At 45.9% G+C, this 11,856-nt stretch overlaps 1 protein-coding gene across 2 annotated transcripts in view; it reads right to left on the minus strand.

Moving 5' to 3' along the window:
- The window catches only part of LOC139053726 (U1 small nuclear ribonucleoprotein 70 kDa-like), a 28,194-nt gene extending 19,396 nt beyond the window's left edge, over nucleotides 1-8,798 (minus strand). Inside the window, exons 1-4 of one of the 2 annotated variants that reach the window (XM_070530521.1) lie at nucleotides 8,509-8,793; nucleotides 8,056-8,118; nucleotides 7,863-7,917; nucleotides 3,127-3,191 (exon numbers count right to left, since the gene is read on the minus strand). In XM_070530521.1, the coding sequence (XP_070386622.1) occupies nucleotides 3,127-3,191; nucleotides 7,863-7,917; nucleotides 8,056-8,118; nucleotides 8,509-8,652 (327 nt within the window). In that variant the 5' untranslated portion in view covers nucleotides 8,653-8,793. Of the gene's footprint in view, nucleotides 1-3,126; nucleotides 3,192-7,862; nucleotides 7,918-8,055; nucleotides 8,119-8,508 lie in introns of both variants that reach the window. The other variant, XM_070530522.1, reaches the window with a different exon arrangement.
- Nucleotides 8,799-11,856: the final 3,058 nt, after the last annotated feature.

Consider the following 11,856-nt stretch of genomic DNA (forward strand, 5'->3'; position numbering starts at 1 on the left):
AACCTGCTCACCAGCAACACACATGCATACATGAAACTACAGGCAGCATGACCTACCACCCTTGAACAGAACTGAGAATTGTTGCTAATTAAAGGAAGCACTGTATGTTGCTTCCCAAGATATGTACATAAGGAAACAGAAAATTGGTTGCCTTATTGCCAATTCATGATTACGGGCCATACACGAGATGAACCAAAGAGTATTGCAACCAAGACTGCTGAAATTATGCTAATGCAAAACAATATCTGCTTGGATTATTCACTCACATTGCATTTACCAAACTGACATGTGGTCTGACGAGCAATCTAACTATAGTTGAACCCGTTTATAACGAACTCGATGGCTCCGCAAAAAATGGTCATTATATCCGTAATTCGTTATATAGTGAAATCTCGTTAACTGCAGTTGGCCAGAGCTCAGAACAGGTACATACTAAAGGGTAGCACTGCTTAACTGAAATAGCATGACATCACCCACTTGCCTGTCAAAAACAGAACTCAGAGAGAGTGCGATGAAAGGGCAAAAACAGGCAGTATTTATTCCCTTTGCATGACAAAAGTCTGTTAATTTTGTTTCATGCCGCGGTGGCCTAGCAGCGACGACAGCAGCCTCAAACTTACTGAAGCTGTGAGCCAGCTTTTCAGCCAGCCCCCTCTCCTCGGCAAACACTCGCATGGCAGATTCCTTGTTGCCATTGCATATTCTACGTGCATGGGCGCGATAGCGCTGCAGAAGTTGCGGGGTGCCGTTCTCATTGCTGGGTGCTGTTCTCGTCGTGACGATTGCATTCATGAGGCTGACGTAACGTGCAGCTTATGCCACTATTGGGCCTGAATTGCCCATGGTGTCGCTTTCCATGTCGTCATCACTGTTGTGAAAAACAACCCAGCTGTCGTGGCACAGTTAAGTTAAATTAATGACTCGCACTGGGAGATGTATGCGATACTTTCTATGAGCCCAACATTACGTTAAATTATTTCAGTAGGTTTTGGGCACGCTGGCCGCACAGGGCACTGTGACGCAGTTTCGCGTGTACTGAATCTTACTGCGACACGTTTTGGCGCTTTCTCTAACCCCCAATATTATTGTAGCTAATTTCATTACTTTTTGGAGTACTTTTCAAGTGCAGTGGCCATGCCTGGGGTTGTGACACGGTTAGCGAAAAGCAGCTAGGCCCTAGTACGCAGTTAAGTTTCACAATTTAATGCACTGACAAGTTTGTGGTGCTTTCTCTGATGCTCAACATCGTTGAAAATTAATTTCAGTACTTTTATTTTGTTACTTATGAGACACGCTCACCGCACCTGGCCTTGTGACGCAGTTAGCGAAAAGCAGCTCGGCTGTGTGGCGCAGTTTTTTCGCATCTACTGATTCTTACTGGGACAAGTTGGTGACGCTTTCTCTGACCCCCAACATGATAGTAGCAATTCATTTCGTTGCATTTTGGGATAATTTCGAGGCACACTTGCCGTGCCTGTCATGACGCAGCAAAAAGCAGCTCGGCCATGGTGACAAAGTTAGTTTAGTGTGTACTGAATCTTACTGCGATGAACTTGTGACAATTTTTATGGCCAACATGATTTAGCACGAAAAGCGCATGCGGTTGAGTTGTAGAAGCAAGAAGAAAAAAAAAAAATGCGGCGATCAGTGCAGCCGGCATAAAGCGTACCAGCTAGCGTTCAAAACACATGTTCCCAAAACCGAAACCAGAATTGTGGTTCAGGTATTAACGCTAGTGGCTTGGTGCGCTGCAGTCAATTCAGCCGCTGAGCTCTATAGGAGTGTCCGCTCTTGCATAATTTCTTTCTCTATGATGAAATTACTGTTTAAGTGGGTACGGTTTAATTAGGTTTTACTGTATATGGACTCGCCCTTAAAAATGCTCATAAACCAACTGCATTAAAGCTGGCGTCAGCAGTTACAGTTCGGGAAGACTTAGGTCCAACAACCACAATTTCAGTGTCATTTTTGCTCTCTGTGCGTTCCTGCACCCAGGTGCAAACTTGCGCTAGAAAAATCCATCTAAAGAGCGAAATGTGGCATCATACATTTCGAAAATGCAAGTGCAGCCGCCATTTTTATTTGAGAGCTTGTGACATACAGTCGCAGGCCATTTATTCAGACTTCACGGGGACAATGGAAATGTCTGAATAAACAGGTGTCCGAAAAAGCAGATGAAAAAAAAAAAAATCCTTTATTTCCACACTTATTCGGGCTCGGCAATAGGCTTGGAGAAATCATGAATCTATTGCACGCTGTTCTGTTTACGCACAATCAGATAAGCCCGAATCTCGGAGAGGGTCGTACGGTCACTATAAGCGCCTAAAAGCACAGTCACGGCTTGTTCACTTGTGAACTTTGTTGTCCTCTAGAGTGTCATGCATAGTTGTGTTGTTCAATGTGCCTTACAAATGAATTGGTTGCCCGAAGACATCAAAATTGCCCCAAATGTTATACAAAACCTCTGAAAAAATTTCAATCACGCAAGTTCTTACTCGGTGTATCACCACATATTTGGATTACTCGGCAAAAGTGCTCACCGTATGTAAGCTGTAATGTAATGCATACTATCTGTCCAATTTAGACATTATATTAGATAACATTGTTAAGGATATTGTCTCTAGTACATAATACAGTAAAACCTCGTTAAACCGTACCCACTTAAACAGTAGTTTCGTTTTAAAAGCAGTAAAGTCAAATCCCCAACTCAGCGGCCATTGAACATAATGTGTTAGTAACCGCATAACCCGTACCAGCTTAGATCGTATGTGTCGGTTAACACGTAGTGCTTTCCACTTTTTGTCGCACAAACAAGGCGGTGTGTCGTCTCCATCGGGTGGCCCAGCAGAACAAGCCTCAGAGATCGGAAGAACATGAGTTCTGACTTCTTCCCTTCCTTTTATTCTAAACGTGGAACCATTAGGTATGCTGCCATTGAAATCCCAATTATACGCTTGCCTTACAATATGCATGAAACGACAAATAAACCAGCATGCTAAGTGCAGCAACTAACGCCAGTGGTAAACAATGTGTCAATACCATTCAAATTTCCTGACCAGTCAAACACCGTCTCAAATAGAAACAAGAGACTCTATACAACCATAAATATCTCAAATAAACACTCACAATCCGGGCCACAAAGAGAGTCTTGAAGGGGTCTAAGGTGCCTGAACTGTTATTGTAAGGGTCCCCTGTAAAACAAAGAAAGGAGTCATCAAACAGTTGAACACTTCTCTCCAATTACAAATGTGATATGACAAGTGGATTTATTGATTTGAGGTGATTTAGAATGCCTCTACAATGAAATCATCTCTGCAATGAAGGATTAATTATGCTCCGGATGAATTCCAACCCTTCATGTGTACTGTAAGCAGCGGTTTAGGCGCCCAGACAGCAAAGTTTTTCCTTAACAGTAACACCTCGTTAATTTGAGTCATTAATTCAGATAATCCGGACTTGGCTTTTGCTCCCAGCAGGCGTACACATTCTTTAATGCAATTAAGCTCTTGTTAATTTGGACGTATTTGGCCGCGCATCAGTTAATTCGGTCAACTCTTCGAGCACGTCGAATGCTGCAAATGTGCGACGCAAAAGAGCAAACATGGCGTTAGCGTCCACTGAAACAAAGCAGCAAAGACTGCATCACCATAGTCATCAGTGGAAATCGTACACGAATGACAGTAACGCCAAATTGCTCTGCGCCTATTTGTGCCTCTCAAGCTTTTATCCTTGCGTTTACTGCCACACGTACCCCCGCATGCCTTCATGACTGTGTATTTGCCATACATGATCACGTTGCAGGTGTTTGTGGCAAACGGCAGTTTCATTTTGACTCAGTACGTGTGCCTTCAGAACCGCGAGGTCACCATCCCATGAGCGCGTTGAAAGTGGTCGTGGTTGCATCTGCAGTTTTGTTTTGACAAACTTTCGGGATGAAGAGCACTGGCTACATTGTAATAGACGCTGACCGGCTCACTGAGGAAAAATATAATCGGGATGTGCATGCAGTAGTAAAAAAAACCTGTCTCAAATGAAGACGCGCGTCGTGGCCACGCTGTGAAAAGAGTCATGAGGCTTTTGCCGATGCGAGTGCTAATCAGCCCCGAGTTGACAAGAACTGTGGTTTCCACACTGATATTGTGCAAAATATAAACACGATTGGCTCATTTATTCAGTAAATAAAAGCGTGTTGACGTAGTAAGCCTTTGCTGTTTTCTTGATGCCCTTGATAATTCGACCTTTGGTTAAGGTGGACATTTATTTTCGGTCCCGTGAAATCCAAATTAACGAGGAGTTACTGTATAACAAACCCCATGCAGTGATGCCACTCTGCCCACCACAGACGCCATCTAGCTGCGCTTGGCGCTAATGTCAGTGCAAGCGACACACTTGACGAGTGTGCCAATGTCTGCGAGTGCTAATCCTACTGCGGCTTGAGGAATCGCTCAACTCGTACACTGTTTGTAACACAGCAGTGGATTCGGCGGCTGATGAATATGCTGCAGTTGATGTGGTGATGTCATTGTAAATGACTATCGATGACATCTTCAAATCCTTCTAAACAAAAGTATGTGAATGTCTATGAAGGCAACACTGAAGAAAAGCATGTAAACAAAATAATTTTGATGGCACGTGAGGCAACAGCTGAATTTGACCATCTGCAGCTTTATCTGGCCTCTCCCATGTTTCGCTATGGAGTATGCCAAGAGCCTTGGTGTGTAAATGATGTTGGCTGGAGTTGCCCATTGCACCCAGGTGAAGTGTGCTAAAAATAGAGACTTATTTCACAAGATGTCTCTTGAATTGCTGTTGAACTTTTGTCGAATGTGTTTGGCATGCTTTGTTTCAAGTGGTACAGAGTTGCCCTTTGGAGGTCCAAAGCACTTAGTTATAAGGACATTCGACTATATTATTATTATTCAACATGCAATGAACAAAGAGGAAAATATGGAGGGAGCAGGCTCCACTGCACGGGGCAAAATCTATGAGGTTGAATTCACCAAACCAACAAATGGGTATAGTGAGCTGCCAAGTGGATGGCTTTAGAGCAATTTCGACTGCTTGAGATTCATACACGCAGGGCTTGGTTACAAAGTTGTGTTTGCACTTTGCTCCGAGCAGAATGCTGGGCGGCGATGGATCGGAATCAAACCCTTGACCATGTTCTCAGCAGCAATAGACTAATAATAGGCTAATAGCCAATGAACTGCTGCGGCAGGTTGCTGAGTAGTTGCAGAATGTCTCAAACGTAAATATAACAATTATTCAGGCTTCATCTAGACAAATTTCCACCATGCTTGTGAACAGTATACTTCGGTCTTCTTGAATATGGATGGACAGGAATACAGCATTTCCATTCAGTCATTACCTATACTGCCTATCACCAAGCTGGAGGCTAGAGTATTGGTACACAAATGCCATGCTAAAATGTTACAATATCAAAATGCTACTAACATATTAAAATGAGGTGGGGAAGCTATAAAAAAAGCACATTCTTACAGACAATGTACCCGAAGAGGGCTACGTTCAACAGTAACTCCGGTGACAATTTCCCCCCTCCCCCTTCATGTTAAGAAAGAAGTTACTTCTCATTTCACTGCACCATCTGCCAGGAGCAAGATAGTTCAAGCGGTGTACATAGAAAGGAATAATTTTAATCAAAGGAACAAAAGTAAAATCAAACAACACTAAACAGAAACTGCAGCAAGCAGCAAACCAGTTGCACCTCATAAAGTCAGTGCCGATGATACAAAAGGCACGCGGTGGGACTGAGAGTGTTGGAAACAGAAATGCTTGAAGTCAACGCCTGGCCTATGTCATTTGTGTTCCTTTATGTTTTGTCCATTTGCGCTGCACAAAACTTGTTTTTCAAGAAGAATGTACTAACTAGCTTTTGAACAAATTCTTTTGACCGTGAAAATACAAGTAGTTTAGAATTAGGTTATTTCATAGCAGCAAGACTTTTTGCAGGCATGGCAGCTGCTTAAGCAGAACTGCAATGGGAAGCACATCAGGGCACATTAAATGTTTCAGACTGTTTATGTGGTGCCAACAATAAAGAGTGCTTTCTCGGCACAAACAAGATCAAGACATGCAAAGTGGGGCATTATGAGAGCATAGCTACTGAAGAAGGACAGAGAGAAGCTCAACCAAATGTATATCTGGCAACCTGTGAACATTAACATTAGCGAAAATTCTGCTGACATATACAACGGGGTGATAGTAAGCATTTCTTTAAACTTTGCCCGAAGTACACACCTCTTGTGGTGTACATACACACTTTATTACTGATCATTTGCCTTTAGATGCGAGCACATAAGTAGCAGGTAACTTAATAGGAACAGCGGAGACTAAGAAGCAACAAACAGTTTCTCAATCACAGTGACCTTTTCAGCAACTTCAAAGCAACATTGCTGTTCTGCTTATGATTGGGAATGTTGTCTACAAACATTTCCTCGCACCTGTTGTGTACCTGTCCCTGGTAATATGTCCAATGCCTCTTTGTCTCCAGACAACATTAAACTGGCAAGACTACAGATCCTTTTCCAAGTCGGAGATACCCTGACCACAGCCATGTCAGTTGCTGGGGCAAAAAGATATTCATGCACTAGCGCAGTTCTTGAAGTGGACCGGTCTGAATGGCCGTTTATAGTCTTCCTGTGTATCCTACAACTTTGCTTGCAGTGCTCCTTCCATTTCCCTTTCCCAGTGTAGGGTAGCAAACCAGATGCTTGTCCTGTTGACCTCCCTGCTTTCCCTCACTATTTTGATGTTGCAAATTTGGCCCGCTTCATGAACTTGTTGAAGAACACTTTTTGTAAACCAAGTACAGTCAAAAGCTTTAGGACAGTAAACACGGAAGGGAGTGCCACACAGTAGAAGCCGAGTGCTCTAGCGAAAGGCTGGTGCACGCTCGGTAGTTTGTACGCTTTTCGCTACAGCACTTTGCCCATACTGTGTGGCACACCCTTCCGCGTTCACTGTCATAAAGCTTTTGAGTGTACCGCTGTGTCATATGACAACTTGTGCTGCCACAAGTGGGCAACAGGTAATATCGCAATTTTCTTTTTTGTATGCACACTGGGCAATCTTGCCTTGTTCCAACACATTTACAAGTAAGAAAATTCATTGTAGAATTACAGTACAAGTACAATAAAATTGTCAAATAAGCCCAAATTCATAAGCTTTGCAAAAAATTCATGAGTTGGCAGCTTTGCAGACGTAAAAATCCAACGAGAAAAACCTTTCTATTTTAAAAGGCCTCTTTGAATTCACCCTGAACAATACAAGTGTGTAGAAAATTTTAAAGTGTGTGTGTGTGTGTGTGTATATATATATATATATATATATATAAGAGAGAGAGAGAGAGAGAGAGAGAGAGAGAGAGAGAGAGAGAGAGAGAGAGAGAGAGAGAGAGAGCCCCTATACAGTGTAGTACTCGATTCCTCAATTCTGCATCAGCAGTACCAAGCATTGACCTTGCTTGTACATTCACATGGAAGTTACTTATTTATACAAATACCTACATATCACCCTGGTGGGAATTACAGAGGGGGGTCGAGGCAAAACAAAGGAACATTAGATTCAAGCCCAATGCATAATCAGAAGTGCACAATGCCTCTGTGTGCTGTTTATTTATGACCTAGCATTCACAGCTCAAACAATGGCCACACAATTACAGTGCCATGAAGCAAGCAGTGCATATATAGCATTCGGAAAACTTTCAGTGGCTTCCTGTCCTTAGAAAGCCTTACTGGCCGCTGGTACCTCATTACTGAGTAACTGCTGAACACTTAATAATCGCTTGTGAAAACGGCACGCACACAACCACCTCTGCAGGAGATGAAAGCGAAGATACTCACAGAGCGCGATGTCCTGCTCTAGTTTGTAGGCCACTTGCTCAGCCTTCTCTCTCCTCTGAAAAGCAACAACACTTGTTACACCTTCGCGTACAGTCCGGCAAACAGTGATGAGTCGTCGGGAGCTAAATACTGAAACTTGTGGGCAGGGAGGTCGAGCGTACCGGCCACTTGCTGCGTGCCACACAGCGCTTACCTTTCGCTCGATGCGTTCTTCTCGGGTCTCAACGCGCGTCGGAGGTGGTGTGTCTTTCGGGTCCTGGAACACAAACGCAGCACGATCAATGCGGGAGCAAAACAGTCGCCGGGGCCATGCCGCCCAGGCATGCAGTACACATCTCTGCGGAACTTTGACCACGGAGATGCACTCTGCGAAGCGCCAGCATCGCTAACGGTTCTATCAGTACCGCTGCTCCACAAGCAACAGGAGAACTTTCCTAGGTTTCCATAAAAATGAACTCAAGCAGCGGAAAATCAGAATGCACACTGCGACGGTAGGCTTAGCAGCCGCTCAGCTACGGCGCAGAATGCGACAGGTAGATCGCGAAATTAGCATTTCGAACGCCGAACATGACGACAGTAAAACAGTAGATGCATCGAAACACGAAAACGACAGCATGCGTTACCCGAGGACACCGTAGGCTCTTACCTCGAATAAATTCAAGTACTTCGATACGCCGGTATACGTCCCCTGGGTTTTTTCATGGGGCAGTTTGTCCGTCGGCGGCAAGTACGGGATGGGGTCTCGAGGAGCGAAGAGCGCCAAGAGATTCGGCGGGAGGTACTGGGTCATTTTGGCAGCAGCGCGGTAGGTCTCCGCGACAATCCACGATGATTTTTTCTTTACTTCACGGCAGCTGACCGCGACGCATCACGTTAACGACACTCGAAGCACAGTCGTGCGCTGAAAGTAGTGCGGCAAACACATTCGCCGCGTGTCACTGCGTGGAGTCCACTTAGGTCTCCGCCTCCGCAAATAGTACAAAAAGGATCATCAACCTGTTTTTAAAGATTTAATAAGAACACGTAATAATCAGCAATGAATGTTAGGAATAAGAGATTAATTTATTGGCAATTGTTCCTAAAAAATTGAACAATCAACCATAGGACGCTTTGATGATGATGATATGGCGTGTTTTCACCGTTTTCACTTCCCAAAATCGCCTTCATCGCATTCGACCAGCAAAAGCGTGGCTTTTAAGTTCGGTATTAAACTTTCCTCCATTATATCATGGAGGAAAGAAACAAAATAGTGAGAAGCCCTGACCGGCCCTGACATTCCTTTGTCCATGCCTAGAGTGTACTAGAACATGCTATCCATGCCTGACACGCGTTTTTGAAGCCGGAAGTGCGGCCATGTTGGTGTGCCATCGCGCTTTGCACCTTGGAGGCGCGAGCTTTGAAATTGCATTGCTACACTCTAAGAACAGTTTACACCCTTTGGCTTGCCCCTTCTGCCACACAAAAATAATCGTCATCTGCCTTGATGCGTTTCCTTTCTTTATCGCTGCAAGCCCGGAACTTTCCAGTGACGAAGGGCACGCGCGTTATCAGAAGGGGCACTCCAAAGGGTGTAAACTGTTCTATGCTGATAACGCGCGTGCCGTTCGTTACTGGAAAGTTCAGGGCTCGCAGCGATAAAGAAAGGAAACGCATCAAGGCAGATGACGATTATTTTTGTGTGGCAGAAGGGGCAAGCCAAAGGGTGTAAACTGTTCTTAGAGTGTACGAGCGGCCGCTAGTGTGTGCTGCTGACGCATGCCAGAACGAGTCTATTAAACATCTATAAAGCCCACACTAGTACCTATGCTAGTACACTCTAGCGCACACCACACGTATGCTTGCGGACGCGCTCAAGCTTGCCTCCGCGCGCCCACGCATGCGCAGACAGTGCGGCACGGCTCCTACGCGTTGAAACTCGGCGCCCTCTCGGTGAAGAGCTGTCTCCGTTTTAAATCCGAGAACGCACGTATGGTGGCGGACGCGCGCAAGCTCATGTACGCGCGCCTAGCGCCTGCCGTAAGGTAAACATACCCTATAGCACGGAGGAAGGAAACTAAGGAGAGGACCTGACGTCACTCTTTGTGAAGCAAAAGTGAAGCCGGAAGTTGGCGTTGCTCATGGCGATGCTCCGCCTTTTGTGCCACCCTCCTCTCTTGTTTACATCTTTCGCGAAACCACGCCGCGCTGCACGTGGTTTCGCGCGCGGAGCGCGCGCGCTCGCGCAACATCCGGCAGAGCACGGTGCAGGTAACACAGCGCAACAAGACACGGTGACTAACGCAAACCCGCCCACACAGCGCCTTTGCCACGGCACGAAACCTACCAGAGCAACACGTGTGAGCGCTCAAAAAATCAGATGAACGCCGCCATTGTGGCCCAAAAGGCGTGGCCATGCAGCAAAAAAATAAAAAAGCAGCAAAAGAAATGAGAACCTATACGTCATTTCCGCCACACTTTTCTCCTAGCGCGCGGAGGGGGTAGGGCCTCTCCTTAGTTTCCTTCCTCCGTGCCCTATTGGCCTCGAGCTCCACCACTGGAAAAGCTGGCGCCACCGTCGGCGTGACGTGCTAGGAGGGATCACGTGGACATAGCGGCCGCGTCGGCTGCTTCGGGCGCGCCGGAGCGAGCTGAAAACGAGTTTAAATTCCCTCGTACGCTGCGGTTTTCATTTAGTGGCGAAATTTTCCCGCTTCGAGTGTCTCCTTTACAACGCTTGAAAGCACTACAATAGGTAGTGGCTGCCTTTGAAGGCGCGCAACATGGTAGGCTACTGCTCGGTGCCGCAGGGCCGGACGCACGTGACGGAGTCCGGTGTCGGCCTTATTCACACGTAGCCGCAGGACAAGAACCTGTGTGAAGCTTGGCTCGCGAAAGATAAAACCGGCAGTCATCGGCTACAACTAGGGTATGCAGCAAGCACAGACGCGAGGAAGATTTCTGCTACGGCGCCCGGTCTGCGATGTTCTCAAAACGCGCACTGAGACGCTCGCCTGAGTCCGCTGCCCGACTAATGTCATGACGGTTTGGTCTATGAACTTGTCGATACTATAGAGACTGCCAAGTTCAGTGGAGTGGAAAGGCAGCGGTGAGAAGCACATTTAAAGAATGCATAGCATATAGTCATGTTTGTGTTATGAATTAATGCACTGGATTACAAAAAAAGGAGCAGCGGGAAATTGCACGCTGAGAACGCCGATAAACATACAGTGCGACGCAACTCGAAAAATAGTATTGAAAGTTCAAAGAATTTAGAAGAAAAAAAAGATTGCATCGTCGCGACGGCACATCACAGTCCCCGTAGGCGTCGAAGTCTCTACAATGAAATTATTTTTGAACAGCTCTGATAGCGCCCACGCAACAATGGTTGCCTGTATACTGTCAAATGCTCATATTCTGCGGCCTAAAGCTCATGGCACGGTGCGAAAACGCGCGCGCGGAGAAAGCGAAACAGTGCGCGGACAAGCATGCAGACGCGCAGTCGGTCGCTGCGAATCTGCGCGATCGCTGCATTGAGGCTTCATTCTATTACGCTCCATTTAGTTATACAAACACTATAAGAACATATTTCACTTAGTTTGCTCTCGGCGTTTACCTACCTTTCACGCAAGAAGCCGGTTCGGGAGACTCCATCGCGGCGACCGCGCGCAGTGGCGTTCACTGTACGTATTCGGTAAAGAGATAGTGGCTGTAAACAATTGTGTGCTTTCAGCTTGCCCAAGATTATTATTTAGACAGTAAGAAACTTCTCTCGTTTCGAAAGTACTTACAGAAATGTCCGGGAGAGCTCGCGCGTGGTGTTTTCAGTGAGCGCTGACAGCAAAACCTATGAGGAGCGCGTCACGTGATCCCTCATACTACGGCATCGAGGCGCTTCCGATAGAGGGCGACTCCGTAACTCCTCGCCGCCAATAGCGAAGCTTCCATAGAAACCCATACGTTCAAAACATGGCGGTTCATAGGCGGATGGATGTACGCACGGATAGATGTTATGAGC

The sequence above is a fragment of the Dermacentor albipictus genome, unplaced genomic scaffold, assembly GCF_038994185.2.
Source record: "Dermacentor albipictus isolate Rhodes 1998 colony unplaced genomic scaffold, USDA_Dalb.pri_finalv2 scaffold_171, whole genome shotgun sequence".
Classification (NCBI taxonomy): Eukaryota; Metazoa; Arthropoda; class Arachnida; order Ixodida; family Ixodidae; genus Dermacentor; species Dermacentor albipictus.